Below are 18736 nucleotides of genomic sequence, written 5' to 3'. Positions count from 1 at the left end.
ATAGCCTTCACGGGTCACACACAGCGTGCATGCACACACCACACACACACACACACACACCACACACACACACACACCACAACACACACACACACACACACACACACACACACACACACACACACACACACACACACACACACACACACACACACACACACACACATAGCTGGCTGCCTATGTTATCAGACATTAATTTCTTTCACAGCAGGTGGGTATTAAATCATTGGGTTTTGGACCAAAGATTAAACATAAATAGTGGCTGGTCTCCACACACACTGTGTGTCTGTATATGTGTGTGTGTGTGTGTGTGTGTGTGTGTGTGTGTGTGTGTGTGTGTGTGTGTGTGTGTGTGTGTGTTGTGTGTGTGTGTGTGTGTGTGTGTGTGTGTGTGTGTGTGTGTGTGTGTGTGTGTGTGTGTGTGTGTGTGTGTGTGTGTGTGTGTGTGTGTGTGTGTGTGTGTGTGTGTGTGTGTGTGTGTGGTGTGTGTGTGTGTGTGTGTGTGTGTGTGTGTGTGTGTGTGTGTGTGTGTGTGTGTGTGTGTGTGTGTGGGCAGATAACAACAAAGCAAGGAGAGACCCTGGCTACAAACAGGCCAAACCACACAATTAGTCACTGGAACGTCAGTGTTTTAAACACGTCTTAGGGAGGAAGCGCTCTGGTAAACGGAAATAAAACTTCAATTGTTTTCCCCTGTTTCTCTCCCTCTCTCTTTCCCCTCGTCTTCCTCCCAATCACTCTCTCTCGCCCTCTGTTTCTCACTCAGCCCCCACACTCTCACTCTCTCTCTGACTCTCTCTCTGTCTCTCTCCCTCCCTCTCCCACTCCTCTCCACTCCCTCTCCCCCTCTCCCCCCCTCTCTCTCTCTATCTCTCCCCTCCCTCTCCCCCTCCCTCTCCCTCCCTCTCTCTCCCTCTCTCTCTCTCTAGCTCTCTCTCTCCTCTCTCTCTCTCTCTCTCTCTCTCTCTCTCTCTCTCAGCAACATCGGGAGGATTTGAGAGCACTTATCCAGAGCTATTGCCAATTGCAGACTGTCAAGACCGTTCTGGGGCAGTTTGAGCCCAACCAACCAATTTAGAACCAACCTGTGAACCATTACGTGGCCTTTGTGTTTGAACCATGTTGTGAAATATAGGCCTGGTGTTCCAGAGCAGATCATGTGCTGAACACATACATGTTGATGTGTAGTTCTAGAGCATCCTGCGCTGAACAGGGCTGAGCCTAAACATCGAACGTTCGGACCTTCGTTCGTTGCGTTGGCATTCGAATTCTAAATCAACATTCAAATGAAAAATTTGTAATAATTTTTATTTTTATTTAAAAAGATGTATGTGTCTATTCATTCTGTTTAAACCAATGTGTTTTTTTCTTCACAGTTGCAGATAAAGATTAGGCTACACTAATATTATAGTATTAAAAACTGATGAGTTATATTCATTAAAGAAAGTGATTGAATAAAAAAAAATTACTCATTTAATCAGATGAATCACTTTGTTTAAATTGAGGATTTAGTTTGAGGATATTTAAAAATATATATATATATTTATAATTTTTTTTTATTTATTTATATTTTTTAATTAAAAACGAAGGTTCAAACGTCCGTTCGAAAAACCCTGACGAAGTTCCAATCCCAAAAACAGACTTCGGGGACAGTCTTAATGCTGAACACATATAAATGTAAGGGGTAGGATCAATAAGCTTAGCTTCCCTCTACTCCTTTTTTGGACATGTCTGCTAACTAAACACATTGCTCTTGACCTTTTGTTTATAATTCCTTATTTTTTTATTTTTTTTAATGTTTTTCTTTTAATGTTTTTTTTATTATTTGTTGCTATGATTGTTGGTTCGACGGAACAAGATATCGTGAGTTGTTTGGGAGAAATATGGAGAATAACATGTCCAAAAATAAACTTTTTTTCATTTCATTTCTGTTGATGTGTAGTTCTAGAGCTTATTATGCTGAACACATACTGCATGTTGACGTAGACATTTGAAATCCAATCAATCAGCTGTTGTTTGTGCCTCATGGCAAACATGCACTGACAACAGTGTATTCATATTTGCAATAGTTTAACAAGGTCATGTTTCCTATAAGATAAAACACTGGAGCATTCTGTCTCTGTCTCTCTCTGTCTCCGTCTCTCTCTCTCTGTCTCTCTCTCTCTCTGTCTCTCTCTCTGTATCCATATCTCTCTCTATCTCTCTTTCTCTGTCTCTCTCTCTCTCCTTCTGTATCCGTCTCTCTCTCTCTCTCTCTCTCTCTCTTTCTGTATCCGTCTCTCTCTCTCTCTCTCTCTCTCTCTCTCTCTCTCTCTCTCTCTTTCGTATCTGTCTCTCTCTATCTGTCTCTCTCTCTGTGTCTCTCTCTCCCCCTCTCTCTCTCTCTGTATCCCTCTCTCTCTCTCTCTTTCTCTCTCTATCTCTCTGTCTGTCACTCTCTCTCAATTACATTTAATTCAAAAGGAGCTTTTATTGACATGGGAAACATATATTTACATTGCCAAAGCCAGCGTTGGAACAATCAAAGCAATCAAAATGTATCTCTCTCTCTCTCTGTCTATTTCCGCCCCCCCCCCCCCCCCCTCTCTCTCTCTAAGTGTGTGTGTGTGTCTCTTTTTCTCTCAAAATATATCTGGATATGTATATACGGAGGAGAGAGAGAAGGAGGAGGCGCTGGAGGAGAAGAGAAAGAGGAGGAATGAGTAAAGGAGGGAAAAGAACAGATGTAGTCGATGAGAGAGAGAGTGCACCTCTCTATCAATGCAAGGTGTGTACTGTACAGGGGAAATCCAAGTGCGCATGCTCAGGGTGTTTTATCATTCACATCAATTTGATGGCAAGTGGGGCTACGTCATGTCGTATTTCAAAGTGGATTGGCTGGCGACGCCTGGCGACGGATTACAGTCGGCAAAGAAGCTTTTCTTTTTTTTAAACTTTGACCAGTCAGCTGGTTCTTTTAGCGTTTATCGCTTTTTCTGGTCAAGTATGACCGACAGAAACAGGTTGAATGGGTATAGATTGGGGAAAGACACTCTGAGAAAATACGGCGAGTCCGGGAGTCGAACTCGTGTACCCCAGATCCGTGACGCGCACGGTTGTCCCCGACGCCGAAATAGCGTCCGAGGTACGCGGTGAGCTACTGGAGCTCCCCCGGCAAAGAAGCTTTTCATTGCTAACGGCAGCTACTGGAACTACCTAGCTAGTGACGTCAGTGGAAATGAACACGGTGGATTACTTACTCAAGCACAGGTTTGAAACCCTGAATTTGGAGGAGACAATTTTAATCAACGTCTGGGTCCACTCCAAGCCACTGGATATCGTTATAACTCAAACAGCTTGCAAAGGTAACCGTTAACACATCCATCCATGAGAACGACCTAGAAGAGGCTTTTACTGAGACCGTCAGTCTGCTGAAAATCATCATAACAACTCCTATGACGACATCTGAGTCAGAGAGGAACTTTTCCACCTTAACTCATTGGCCGCCAAAGGAATATGTGCTTCACTAGCCAATGTAGGTGATTGGGAGCTGTGTGTCACTTGAAAAAAAAAATATATATTAGGGCTGGGCGATAAAATGATAACGATAACTATCGCGATAAATTATTTCCTATGAGCACACGCACTAACAACCAATCAGTGAAGGAGATGGCGGACAGCGGAAGGAGACCCGCGCTGCACCTCTGGGTAGAGAGGTAGGACTCAAGGAGTAACATGGCTGGCTAGGATAATTAGCTTGCACAGCGCTATTTTATAGTTTACGTGCCGCGTGGGTGTCTGGCGTGAATTCTGAGGCCATGGTTATAGTAGTGTGGGGTATACGGTGGACGTCGTTGCAATGTATTGGGCGGAACAGAGTATTTTAGGGTCATATTTAGTACTTTTGAAAACAAGGCTGGCTAGGATAATTAGCTTGCACGGCGCTATTTATAGTTCACGTGCCGAGTGGGTGTGTGGCGTGAATTCTGATGCCACGGTTATAGTAGTGTGGGGTATACGGTGGACGTTGTTGCAATGTATTGGGCGAAACAGAGTATTTTAGGGTCATATTTAGTACATTGTCATGGGATACACCGCTTGTCGGCTAACTGCTAACGTGCGCGGACTGATGACGACATCAACTCGAGACATTCGCAGCAGCAAAACAAGTCCATCGGTGCCGGGCATAAGAAGTTAATTAAACTTGACAGACATTATATCGACGATAATTATCGATATCGAGTTATATGAAAATAATTTTATAATTTTATCGCGATAACGTTTTTGGCCATATCGCCCAGCCCTAATATATATATTTCACAGAGGAAAATAGTAATTCTAATGAAATGTTGGCATCTAAAAAACATTTCTTTTATGTAATATGTGTTATGTTTTTGTCTATTTCTAGTGAAGCCTGAAGTGGAGGTTTCTGTATGACTACTAGTGAAGCACTGCTCCATAGCTTTAATACAGAACACGATGGGTCCGCAAACATTGTGAAAATGGTCAATAACGCTGGCGCCATTGAGTAGAGATGGGAAAACGTTAGGTTATGACTATAACCAAGTTCTGTTAGTTAGGGCGATGCTTGGCATCGCTACTGCACTATCTCGCGTACGTGCACGCGTACTGAATAAACCACAAATGTACCTCTAATACCAGTATTAGTCTGACCACACCCCTCATCAGCTTACCTTCATAAGCAGGTGTGTGTCACCTGCTCTCCTCCTTCCCAAGCTTTCACCACAAGGTGAGGACAAGGGCTGCAGCGGCGTCCGATGCCAAGCATCGCCCCTAACTAACAGAACTTGGTTATAGTCATAACTAACGTTCTGTATCGTTAGTGGCTTAGCTTGGCATCGCTACTGCACAAGGGAGGCCAAGCGGAGCCACTTGGGCTGACAAATACACCCCGCTGACAGCCCCCAAAACCATCAGAACAGGGAGGGCCGAGCCCCCCCGACCCCCCCTAATGGAGGGTAGCCCCCCTATTAGGGACGTCACGGGAGGGCGACGGACCCGACCGTGCGAAGAGGCACTCAAGCAACTCAACGCACAGGGTGAGCAGACCGTGGCTTGACCCCACGACTACACACACGCACAACCCGCATGCCACCCGGGAACGAACGGAGGAACAACCTCGTTACTGCCCCCAGAATCACAGGGTCAAGGGCAAACCCAACCCCGTGGCAAGGCCGTAGCAGCGGAGCACGAAGGAAGACCCAGACCCACCAAAGGACTGGACTCCTGGAATGGGGGCCCGGAGAAGTCCATGATGCCAGCATCAAGACCCCACCAGGTGGGCACGTAGTGCCCCGCCCCCACATCGCCAGCGTATTCGGACAAAGGCCCCTCAGTTACTGCACTGTATTCCCAGGCGGAACCAACCAGGCCAGAACCTGCCCAGCTTCCGAGATCGGACGAGACCGGGCGTGTTCAGGTCGGTATGGCCGTAAGCCGAGCGGCCCCGTCCCCCCAATAGTACACCGCCTGGCACACTGACCCTGCAGAATAGGCAGTCAGCATGGCCGTAAGCACACAAAAAAGGTTAACCAACGGAAGCAGGCAGCGCACCGGGGAAAAACCAGGCAACAGGCTGTTAACCCTAGCCTGGAGACTGCGGACGAGACAGGCGCCAGAGGGGACAGCTGAACACCAGCCGCCCCGGCGGAAGGAGCGTAAGCTGGCGGTGTTGCATGACCAAGCCTCCATTTAACAACCCCACCCAGAGGGGTCGAGGCAGAGAAGGCTGACACGATTGGCAGACGTCATGAACGTGCAGGGGCACCCTCAAACGGTGAACCGGGAGTTGACACTGCTCCAACACACCAGGGAATCAACCACCTCGGTGTTACCCAATGCGGTGGTTGTTCCTATAACCCCTCAAGAAAAAACTCCAAACACACTGCGGGTATACACCGCTACCGCAGTACAAGTGTTTCAGTTCCAAAAAGGGTTAACCCAGGCCTACGGGTCGCAAACATCACTTCGGACCGGGCCTGGCGGTACGGGAAGCACAGGGTCACCAGAGGAGGTCAAAAAACCACCCCCACAGGCCCCTCTTCGCCATGCGTGAGAGAGGAGCGAAAAATAATGGAGAACCAGCCCCTAAGCACACCGTACCTGGTATTCCCCGGCGGTCTCCCAACCAAGTACTAACCAGGACCAACCTGTGTAGCGGCCGAGATCCGACGAGATCGAGCGCGTACAGAATGGCATGGCTGTAAGCCATGACGACAGTGCTGAGTAAAAACATACCCAACCAGGGTCTCCATAGCGCTTAACCCTGTGACACCCAGACCGACCTGGCATTTTTCCCCCTGAAAAAAGCCCAAGTCCCTCAGGGTACCAGAACAGCAGATCTGCATCCCCGGCGGACAACGGGTTCAACTGATCTGGACCAGCGTGACCAGAACCAGTCCCGTGCCCTAACCACGCCGACATGCCTACTCCAGGAGAAGGGCAGATATGCGTGTTGATCTTAACATGAAAAGAAGGCGCCACCCAGACGTCGGGACGAACCGCGCCTGGTGGCCCACCCCAAGGGCGTGAGACCCCACTACATATGTTCAGATCCATCCCGTCATCATCCCCCAGACATGAACGAGAATCCGTCGACAACCCACCCAGGTCATGGGATGTGGTCGCCGGAAGAGGAAAAACCCCCATCTCAGTTGCTTTATAAAAACGCTGTTTCAACCACAAGCAACTAAGGCGTGCCAGTCAATCGCCTGTTTACAGCGAGCTAGCACTATACGTGCGTCGGGACACACCCCCATCAATGAACAGGCTATTTAGACCTGTCATTGAATCCCCAAGGCGCCCAGGGGAACGACAAGAGGGGTGTGACACTCCCTAACTCCAACACTTCTGGAATAGAAAGAAGGAAGCATCAACAGTATGTATCCCAGTCTACACAGCCGGGGTAAAAAATGTTCACATTTTTACATCCCACCACCCTCCCATAGGAAAGAGACGGGGATCCCCAGAGAGACTTCCCACGCGAGCTGTACAGATTGAAAAGAATATATTGCACCTTGAGCCATGTAAAAAACTGGTTTTAGGGCCTCCGGGGAAGAGGCACCGAACCCATACACACTCAATAAACGAATTGAATCGAATATACATACAATAGAAAAGGACCCTTCTAGAGGGTCCACTCACTTTGACAATCTGAGGAGGAAGGCTCTGTACTCTGATGGAGGCTTCCTCACATGGAAGAAGGAGTCCGAACTCACAGAAGGCCTGAGTAGGCGCTTGGTGAGGAGGAGCCCTGACCACCCCCCCTGAAAACAGATCCATCACATGGACCTGAACAGCACACGGAAGTCCTACCAACAGAGACGCGCACGGTGACGTACTCTATGGCGGGGGAATTCCTGCGGTGCACACGCCCAATATACCAGGCCGTGGGACCAGGAACTCCCTCCCCCCCCCCCCCCCCCCCCCCCCGTAACGTGCCGAACCGCCACGTGACGGGAACCTTGAAGGACAGGGGGTGTACCCCTGACCGACAGAACAATGGGGAGAGGAAAGGTTACCAGTTCACCCCTTTACGACCCCACACCCATGATACGACGTAACGACAAAAAGAGAATATGACACAGTCATAGTCAGCTCTATGAAGCGTTTCACAGCTCCACACAGCGCACGAGCTAACCTGCTATCTGATTTTTACTAAGGAAAAACACAGAATAGAGAGGGCTCTAAGAACCCCGGTCCAACATACACATGTGCTTCTGTGGCCAGTACAACCCAGTTGTAGGTCACATGACACACACAACCCATCATCACCTACAAAAAATGGCAAAAACACTCAACAGAGGAACGCCGTTTTTTTCACAATGAGAGAATACATCATTCTTGATTAGTATCGACCACAGGCCTTGCTAAGCACACATGACAGCAACCAAACCAATTTCCCTTTAGGAAATAAGTTTCTCCAGCAGATTTAGCACAACCTCAGCAATCAAGCTGAGAGTTACATCGTATCCCTACCACACAAAAGACACAATTAATGCACAACATGTCTGATAGGAGGTGATAAAGTCCCCAGGGAACCGGGGGGGGAAACACAATCCTCCTATTTTACCCTCAATACGGCCAGTTAAAACAGGAAAACCTGTTAATGTGTGAACTCACTGTTCATTGTCATTACAGTCTGAGAAAGAACATCCTTTTACTCACTCGTCACCAAGCATAGCTTCATAGGTTAGTTGCCTTAGTAGTGAGTACACGGTACACATAAACACCATGATGTTTCTCACACAACAACCAGATCAATACATCACGACCTGCACGGAGAAGCTAACTGCCAGTGACAAAAACAGCTCACACACAACCCGCAACGTATCTCAAATGCATTGCAACAACACACGCTTTGGGAAAAAAACACCGTTATTCACAATACATTTAGCAAGGTAAAACCAGAAGACGTGTTATGAGGTCTGGCCAACCCCGTACCTGCCCGGAACGCAGATCAGCGAAGTGCAGTCACAAGCCACCGTAGAACACAGCCGTCCCGTGTTGTTCGATCCGGGCAGCGTCGCCGCTCCACCAGTCGCTACAGTCCTCTTTGTTGACGCAATCCCCGTCTAGGCTCAGGCAGGGTCGACGAACATCCCCTGTCAAGGATGACGTCGTGGTCAAGAGTGTAAAACATGTTAAAATCAAAGCACGTTCAACAGAATAGCATCAAGCTAACGGCTGCTCCAACCGTTCGGGTGCTATTGCTTCCGCTCGCGAGACGCCGATCTACGACGCACGCGATCAGGAGCGAGCTCCCGGCGGCGCGCGAGAAGCCAAGCTACCCCGCGCCAGGCCACCGACCGGCTAACCGTAGCTATGAACATGTAAACAATGACATAACACTCACCAGACAGGCCGCCGTTCTGAACCCTCCTCACTTTTTAAGAGAAAAGAGAAAACAAGACGTCAACACCGCTTCACAACGGTGACATTAACACGTCCGGCGGAATCAGCACAGTACCAACTGGCCTGTATAGCTGACTTTGAACATGAATCTGCCGCTATCGCACATTACATGCACATATCCCCTCGTGAAGGAATACTCTCATTTGGATATGAAAGATGGGGTCTTAACACGGTGACAGAGAGAATCCACTCGTCCAGAACACACAGGATCACCAGTGTCAATGGTCGCGGCCCACTAGTTAAACTATAATGGTCGCCAGACCAAGGCCTTCTGTCGCCTAGACGGCTAAACAAAGGACCCTAGCCTGGGGCCGGTTTCCATAAACTTTGTCAAGTAGCCCCATAGCACTAACAGACAAGTGGAGCCCGCCAGCAAACACTACTCACCCAACCTGGAACGCACCGCTCCTCACAACAGCGGCATGTCCGACAGTTCAGCTGTGGCCTGACAGGTTTCACCCCAACAAACACAGCAAGGAACTGCAGTTGAGAAGCATGCAGCGGCGTGCTCCCAATACGAAAACCGGTGGAGGGTTTGTAGAATGATCATCATCTTCTAGACACTCCAGTACGAAGACAATATCGCCGTATTTTCTCGAAAATAGTGAGAGAGAAAATAAAGATATGATGTCAACGTATCCTTGTTTCCCAAGCTGTTCCTAATCCAATTTCTTCCATCATGGTGTCAAGTGTGGGATCTACCGAGGCACCTCTTCCTTGTGGTGAAAGCGAGAAGGAGGAGAGCAGGTGACCACACACCTGCTTATGAAGGTAAGCTGATGAGGGGTGTGGTCAGACTAATACTGGTATTAGAGGTACATTTGTGGTTTATTCAGTACGCGTGCACGTACGCGAGATAGTGCAGTAGCGATGCCAAGCTAAGCCACTAACGATACAGAACAGTGTGGAGGTCAATGAGTCAAAGAGAATAAAAACATTTACTCGCAATACCATGGGACAGCCGCAAATAGCATTGGCCAGCATCGAAATCCAGTGCTGCCTTTCTCTTCAACTGCAGCCCACAGCTTTGGTGAGTGATATTTTATCATCCCGATGTCCTGCTCCGTGCTTTGGCAACGCTGTTGTGTTGAATCGCTTGATGATGATGGTAGTGGCATGTCATTAAAGACAATAATAATTATAATTATAATTTATAATAATTTAATAATTATAATAATAATTTAGGACCTGCTCCGAGGTCATCAATTGGCACACATGCGATGCATGCATGCGATTCGTCTCTGCGATTAACCCATCCCGTCGTCCTTCCCCCCCAAGGGCAGCCGGGAGCAGACAGGCACAACGTGAGCCGCGCCAGGGGACCAATCCAAGTGCTCCTGTCCGTCTTCGTCAAGGACGCCACAGCGTTAGCAATCTAGTTGTTGTGCATGTTTTTCCATTGGGTTTATCTTATCGGGGGGGAAACCCTTGCGAGCACGGGGAGAACATGCAAACTCCACACAGAAAGGCCTGGGAGATACCCCACCTGGGTAACTGGCACCATGGAAACCTGGTCCCCAAGCGGGATTCGAACCCTGGACCTTCTTGCTGTGAGGCAACAGTGTTAACCACTACACCACCGTGCCGCCCGTTGTTGTCATAATGTGGTTGTCATAGAATAGACAATGTGGTTGTCAAAGTTGTCTGTGTGTGCTTTGGTGTGGCCTTCTGTGGCGTTGAGCTCTATAATAGCAGTTAATTTAATCCATCACAAAAGTGTAAAAGAAATCATCAGAATGCAATAAATAAGGTGTTTTTTTTTACACTAAAAACGTCCATTTGTGTGTGTGTGTGTGTGTGTGTGTGTGTGTGTGTGTGTGTGTGTGTGTGTGTGTGTGTGTGTGTGTGTGTGTGTGTGTGTGTGTGTGTGTGTGTGTGTGTGTGTGTGTGTGAGAGAGAGGGGGGGGGGGGCTGGGGGTGTGAGTCCTCAGCCCTTGTGTGGGTGAATGTAACAAGTTCCTAACGTTTTCTTTCCCCTATTATTTCACGCACACTTTATTCATTGTTTTAAATGAATTTTGTGCATCACTCTGTTTTGAATTTGATGCGCAAATTTGCAAAGCACGAGGGTCATCCTTCTGTGTTAAATGGCTGCATAAAGCAAGCGTTTGTTGACTCTCAAGTTGATTAAAACTTGAAAAAGATCTGTTTAAGGTAGATTTAGAACAGATAAAAAAGATGCGATCAATTTGTGATTCATCGCGAGTTAACTATATGGACAATCATGCGATTAACCAGATTGAATATTTTAATCGATTGACAGCCTTAATAAAAACGCCACTGGACGGATGTACTATAACTGTCTGCTCATTGTGAGGCCTCCTGTTCTCCTCTGTGCCGTCGTCTCCCGATGCAGGCAGGCAGGCAGGCAGGCAGGCAGGCAGGCAGACAGACAGACAGACAGACAGACAGACAGACAGACAGACAGAGACAGACAGACAGACAGACAGACAGACAGACAGACAGACAGACAGACAGACAGACAGACAGACAGACAGACAGAGACAGACAGACAGACAGACAGACAGACAGACAGACAGAGACAGACAGACAGACAGACAGACAGACAGACAGACAGACAGACAGACAGACAGACAGACAGACAGACAGACAGACAGACAGACAGACAGACAGACAGACAGACAGACAGACAGACAGACAGACAGACAGACAGACAGACAGACAGACAGACAGACAGACAGACAGACAGACAGACAGACAGACAGACAGACAGACAGACAGACAGACAGACAGACAGACTGCTTGTCCTCGCTGTGGCAGGTCGACCTCCATGTCAGATAGAACCAGAGACAGATAGAAAAGCAGGCATTTGTAACAACAAAACACACAAGAACACACACCCGACACAGAGGGGTTAAATGGACTTGTTGGTTTGTGGAGGAGAAAGAGAAGGAGGAGGCGTGGGAGGAGGAAGAACAGATGTAGACAGAGAGAGAGAGAGAGAGAGAGAGAGAGAGAGAGAGAGGAGAGAGAGAGAGAGAGAGAGAGAGAGAGAGAGAGAGAGAGAGAGAGAGAGAGAGAGAGAGGAGGAAGGAGGTGAGGGGTGTGAAGGTGGAGAGAGTAGAATAGATCCTCTCTGCCACCTTTGAGAGCAGCACACCTTCAGCTTTGTGAAGTGAAGAAAGCTCGCAGGCGGACTAAAATAACACTTGAGATGTAACAGCAGTAACCATGACTCCCACGCTCAAGTTCAAGTTTTGTTTTATATTTGGCATGTATAAAGTACATGTACATTACAGTGAAATGATTGGTTCTGTATCAGCTCATGTGCTTTATACAGTAACAAAAGTAAAAAGAACAAGGACCCAAGACGAAGCACAAAAATGCAAACAATGAGGTACAAAATGCAAACCTTTTAAAATGCAAAATGCTAAAATGAGGTATGGATGTGCTAATCTTTTTTAACACTCTACTCCAACCAAACTAAACAGTCATTTCTAGATAATTAGCCTCTGGCTGCTCTTGTCACCACAGCTGTTGCTGACTATGGCCAAGCCTGCTGTTCTGCTCTCTCTCTCCCACTCTCTCAGTTTGTCTCTCTCTCTCTCTATTTGTCTATCTCTCTCTCTTTTTCTCTGTATCTCCCTGTTTCTCTCTCTCTCCCACTCTCTGTTTGTCTCTCTCTTTTTCTCTCTCTCTCCCTCAGTTTGTCTCACTCTGTTTCTCTCTCTCTCCCACTCTGTTTGTCTCTCTCGTTCTCTCTCTCCCTCTGTTTGTCTCTCATTCTATCTGTCTCTCTCTGTTTCTCTCTCTCTCTGTTTCTCTCTCTCTGTTTCTCTCTCTCTCTCTGTTTTTCTCTCTCCCTGTTTCTCTCTCTCTGTTTCTCTCTCTGTTTCTCTCTCTCTGTTTCTCTCTCTCTCTCACCCCCTCTCTCTGTTTCTCTCTCGCCCCCCTCTCTCTCACACACTCACTCTCTTTCTCTATCTTTGGCTACAATTAGACTACAGACAAAAGTGTGTGACTCAGATCTGATTCTGTCATGACAGTGTGAACAGCACCAATCACATGGAATCTGATCTTTTCAACTCAGATTTGGGCCCATATTCCATAACGCGGTCTGGAGGAACAGATTGTTGACAATGGGCCAAAAAATAGCAAAAGAAAACGACCATTTGGCTTCACTCTTGGGGAGCCGTCATGTCGTCCATCAAATGGTTTTGTCGCTATGGTGCAACGCTTGCAGGAAGAGAAGCCTTTTGAATTGTTTGTCGGGCAGAAATGTCACTCTGGACGAAACCTAAAGCGGAAGGAAACCGCCACTTTAATGAAGAACGGAATGATGAGTACACATTCATCATGCCAACTTTCAGTAATGTTAAACCCTGTATGCCTCGTTTGCAATGAAACGATCTCCGTTGTAAGATAATACAATCGTGGGTGTCACCATTACACAAGGCAGGCAGCTTTCAGAGAAACTGCCACCTCAAACACTGGATATTCCAACCGGGTAATTTGATTTGACAAGAGATGATATTCAACAACACCGGGACTATGGTAGTAGTGTGGTAGTAGTATGGTAGTAGTGTGGTAGTAGTATGGTAGTAGTGTGGTAGTAGTATGGTAATAGTATTATAGTAGTATGGTAGTAGTGTGGTAGTAGTATGGTAATAGTATTATAGTAGTATGGTAGTAGTGTGGTAGTAGTATGGTAGTAGTTAGGGGTGGAACGGTTCGCATTCGAACCGTGCACCATTCGATACGACCTCCACGGTTTTGGGCATGAGTGTATTGTTCGGTTATAACGTTAGCCGCAAGCTAGGCTAACGTTACGTTAGCCGCAAGCTAAGCGCGGAAATGCTCACAGCGAAGTGACTTCACGACACAAGATCCATTAGTGGGGAAGGGGGGGTATATTGACAAGGCTTGACAACAGAGGTTTAAAGATAACTTCACGTTTATTAGCTGTTCGTTTATATTATATCATCAGGGCTTCTCCAGGTTCCAATGCTGTGTGTTACTGTTGACTATTTACTTCCTGGTGTGATGTCACTTAAAATACGGCTAGCAAGACTCTCAAATAGCAAAAGCGAGTCAAGTTGATTAGGTACCATGCAGTGAAAAACGGGATACTTCAGATAATACTTCATAATGGTTCATGCAATTAAAAAGTAAATATATATTTAGTACACATTTATTTATTTTAAATAACACAGTGACTTTTCCTTTTTGATAAGAAAGTCTAGTGCTTGTTGAGCATATGCATACTCTGTGCATCCTCTGTGCATCCCCTTAACAATTGTGTGTATTGAGCTGTACTGTATTGTACCCATTCTGCAATCTGTTAATACAATTTTCAATCAATCAATACTTTATGTTGATGGCCTTTGTCTATAATGTGGCCACAAAAAATAGAATTATTTTGTTTGTTTGCACTAAGTTAATACTTTGACAAATGTTGCCTATATTTGTTTGGTCTTTGTGTGCCAGTTCGGTCTTTGTATTTAAGGCAAACCGCTGTAAACCTTATTTTTTACCAAATAAATGAGAAGCATGTTTAAATCAGCAATGCCCCTCTCCTGCTGTACCAAAATCTCTCCTAGCTCTAACCGGTCACTGTCAAAATAATGTGCCTGATGTCAAACTGTCTCATTCTTTCAGTTTTTGCATGACTACGTCCTTGAGAATAACTGAAAAGTTGGATTATTTTTAGGCTATATATTTTATGCTGATGTATGGTATTTTTGGAGTGTTACATTTATAAATAAAAAAATAAAAAAAACGTATATCGAACCGAACCGAAAACCGTTAAACCAAAACCGTAATACGAACCGAACCGTGCATTTTGTGAACCGTTCCACCCCTAGTAGTAGTGTGGTAGTAGTATTATAGTAGTATGGTAATAGTATTATAGTAGTGTGGTAGTAGTATGGTAGTAGTATTATAGTAGTATGGTAGTAGTGTGGTAGTAGTATTATAGTAGTATAGTAATAGTATTATAGTAGTGTGGTAGTAGTATGGTAGTAGTATTATAGTAGTATGGTAGTAGTGTGGTAGTAGTATTATAGTAGTATTATAGTAGTATGGTAGTAGTGTGGTAGTAGTATTATAGTAGTATGGTAGTAGTGTGGTAGTAGTGTGGTAGTAGTATGGTAGTAGTATTATAGTAGTATGGTAATAGTATTATAGTAGTGTGGTAGTAGTATTATAGTAGTATGGTAGTAGTGTGGTAGTAGTGTGGTAGTAGTATGGTAGTAGTATGGTAGTAGTATTATAGTAGTATGGTAATAGTATTATAGTAGTGTGGTAGTAGTATGGTAATAGTATTATAGTAGTGTGGTAGTTGTATGGTAGTAGTATTATAGTAGTATGGTAGTAGTGTGGTAGTAGTGTGGTAGTAGTATGGTAGTAGTATTATAGTAGTATGGTAATAGTATTATAGTAGTGTGGTAGTAGTATGGTAGTAGTATTATAGTAGTATGGTAGTAGTGTGGTAGTAGTGTGGTAGTAGTATGGTAGTAGTATTATAGTAGTATGGTAGTAGTGTGGTAGTAGTGTGGTAGTAGTATGGTAGTAGTATGGTAGTAGTGTGGTAGTAGTATGGTAGTAGTATTATAGTAGTATGGTAATAGTATTATAGTAGTGTGGTAGTAGTATGGTAGTAGTATTATAGTAGTATGGTAGTAGTGTGGTAGTAGTGTGGTAGTAGTATGGTAGTAGTATTATAGTAGTATGGTAGTAGTGTGGTAGTAGTGTGGTAGTAGTATGGTAGTAGTATGGTAGTAGTGTGGTAGTAGTATGGTAGTAGTATTATAGTAGTATGGTAGTAGTGTGGTAGTAGTATGGTAGTAGTATTATAGTAGTATGGTAGTAGTGTGGTAGTAGTGTGGTAGTAGTATGGTAGTAGTATTATAGTAGTATGGTAGTAGTGTGGTAGTAGTGTGGTAGTAGTATGGTAGTAGTATGGTAGTAGTGTGGTAGTAGTATGGTAGTAGTATTATAGTAGTATGGTAGTAGTGTGGTAGTAGTATGGTAGTAGTATTATAGTAGTATGGTAGTAGTGTGGTAGTAGTGTGGTAGTAGTATGGTAGTAGTATGGTAGTAGTGTGGTAGTAGTATGGTAGTAGTATTATAGTAGTATGGTAGTAGTGTGGTAGTAGTATGGTAGTAGTATTATAGTAGTATGGTAGTAGTGTGGTAGTAGTATTATAGTAGTATGGTAGTAGTGTGGTAGTAGTATGGTAGTAGTATTATAGTAGTATGGTAGTAGTGTGGTAGTAGTATTATAGTAGTATGGTAGTAGTGTGGTAGTAGTATCGTAATAGTATTATAGTAGTATGGTAGTAGTATGGTAGTAGTATTATAGTAGTATTATAGTAGTGTGGTAGTAGTATGGTAATAGTATTGTAATAGTATTATAGTAGTGTGGTAGTAGTATGGTAGTAGTATTATAGTAGTATAGTAGTGGTAGGGGATTGAGATACACAAGATGCCACACGACTAGCTGTTCACAGAGGGAGCGCTTGCTGTCAGTCTCACAGCAGGAGAGCTGTTACTGTGTCATCATCAGCACCTCAGTCACATTCTCACTGTCTTTATGTTCTAAGAGATATCTATATATATATATATCCAGCAACATCGCTGGGGGTTTATTCTCATCTAAATCCCGCCATTTGTTGGTAGAATCCCTTAAATGTTATCGGAGAAGAAGCTCTCTCTTTCTCTCTCTCTCTCTCTCTCTCTCTCTCTCTCTCTCTCTCTCTCTCTCTCTCTCTCTCTGTATTGGCATGACGTAACTTGTACATGTTGACAAAGCAAATGATTAATATTTTTTTTTATTTTTTATTTTTTTATCTTTTTCCCCCTCCATTTTCCTCCGATTTTCTCCCATCCCAATGTTAGTCGTATGCCAATTCCCAGTCCCTTCCTGGTCGCTGCGCACTTACCCCCCACAGTCAGATCATCTGGGAGAGTGGAGGCTATCACGTGCTTCCTCCGACACACGTCCAGCCAATCACCGCTTCTTTTCACCTGGCAGCGCGGACTCTCACTGAGAGGGCGTAGCGTGTGGAAGGATCACACTATCCCCCTCAGGTCCTATCCGCGCTGAGCAGGCGCCCCGACCGAACTGTAGGAGTCGCTGTTTACAACGACCCGGACCCACCCCGCCAGCTTCTCCCACCCTCTGATACAGCCAATTGTATTAGTGTGAACGGCCAGTCAAGCTGGTGACAACGCCGGAGGTGTGAGCCGGATTCGAACAGGCGAATCCAGCTCACAGCTCCGGGGTTGGTGACGAACGCAATCTCCGCTCGGCCACCTAACCGCCCGCAAATGATTAATATTAACATAAACATGAATTAGAAAACAGATATCAATGTCAAAGTACATAACAATATCATCATAAAATATCATCAAAACATAAAACATCAAATATTACAGCATAAACGTGTGTCAGGTGACTGTCACTCACTGTCCCTCAGTTTGTGGCAGGCAGCAACATAGGCTGCTGCTAGCTCACAGCTTGTTGAGTCCTCCCCTAGTAGGACTGGCCGTTTTTCTGTATCTGATAGTTTAAGAAAATATTTTGTTATTAATTCAAATCTTTTTAAATGTGTTTCGCTAATATATTTATATTTTTCACATTTGGTGAGGAAGTGTATATCTCTGTTTCAGGCTCATTGAGGATTTCAAGTCAAGAGTTTTATTTGTCATGGCATACAAGTATACAATGAAATGCGGGTGGTCTTGCCCGCAACGATGTGCAATACAGTAGTACAACATATATTAGAATCCAATAGACAACATTGTGCAATAAACAGGTAACATAGTGGGACATCACGGTATTTGTACATAGTTATTTACAGAGCATGAAGGACATGCTAGGTCCCTTGGTAGTGCAATACACTGTTACTATACTATTTTTAAAGTGACCTTTCTTTGTGGCCATAAGTGTGGGCGTGTGCAGCATGAGTGAGTGCTTTCTCATGTTAAAGTGGCTGCTAGTGTGCGAGCGTGCACAGCGTGTGTGTCGTGTGTGTGCTAATGTGTGCTTGTGTGTGTAGGGTTCAGTGTTCTGTGACCCTCAGTGTTCATTGTTCAAGGCTCTGATGGCCTGGGGGAAGAAGCTGAGCCGAAGCCTCTCTGTCCTAGTAGCTGGTGTTCGCAGGCGTCTGCCTTCCCTTTTCAATAGCAAGGCTGTGCTTGTCTGTATTTTGTCAAGGTTCTTTTTAGTTGTTGATCAGTCTCTCTCTCTCTCTCTCTCTCTCTCTCTCTCTCTCTCTCTCTCTCTCTCTGCTAAAACTTTACTTGGCGAGGTCAACAGCTCCATGAATTTGTAAATATTCATAAGCGCGCAATGACTTGTGATGAATAGTAACAATGTGTACACTACTGAATTAAAAAGTAAAGGAGAGAGAGGGGGGGGTGGAGAGTGGCAGCTGGCAGACTTTTTTCTCTGATATCTGTTTTTATGACATGTCCACTGGCCAGCCTCCCTGCCTCCAGGCTGTCCCTTCATGACCCCCTGGCCTCTGCCCCCTGACCTCTGCCCCCTGACCTCTGGCCTCAGCCCCCTGACCGCTGGTCTCTTCCCCCTGGCCTCTGCCCCCTGACATCTGGCCTCTGCCCCCTTGACCTCTGGTCTCTGCCCCCTTGACCTCTAGTATCTGCTGCTAGGCCAGCAGGCCCTCTGCCACCTGACCTTTGACCTCTGCTGCTAGGCCACCAGGTCCTCTGCCCCCTGACCTCTGCTGCTTGGCCACCAGGCCCTCTGCCACCTGACCTTTGACCTCTGCTGCTAGGCTGCCGGGCCCCCGTAGGGGAGAGGTGATATTTTCTATTAACCAGCGCCACAGACGAGGCG

At 45.7% G+C, this 18736-nt stretch overlaps 1 protein-coding gene across 1 annotated transcript in view; it reads right to left on the bottom strand.

The window, feature by feature from the left end:
- b4galnt4a (beta-1,4-N-acetyl-galactosaminyl transferase 4a) overlaps positions 1-18488 on the bottom strand; it is a gene marked incomplete at its 5' end in the record, with an annotated part of 122277 nt that extends 103789 nt beyond the window's left edge. The window contains 1 exon segment of the mRNA XM_084334512.1: positions 18431-18488. Coding sequence (XP_084190638.1) covers positions 18431-18488 — 58 coding nt within the window.
- Between the last annotated feature and the right edge of the window lie 248 nt (positions 18489-18736).

The sequence above is a fragment of the Notolepis coatsorum genome (genome assembly GCF_963971535.1).
Source record: "Notolepis coatsorum genome assembly, chromosome: 18".
Classification (NCBI taxonomy): domain Eukaryota; kingdom Metazoa; phylum Chordata; class Actinopteri; order Aulopiformes; family Paralepididae; genus Notolepis; species Notolepis coatsorum.
Note: the sequence above shows the minus strand (reverse complement) of the source record. Positions and strands in the feature narration are given on the sequence as shown.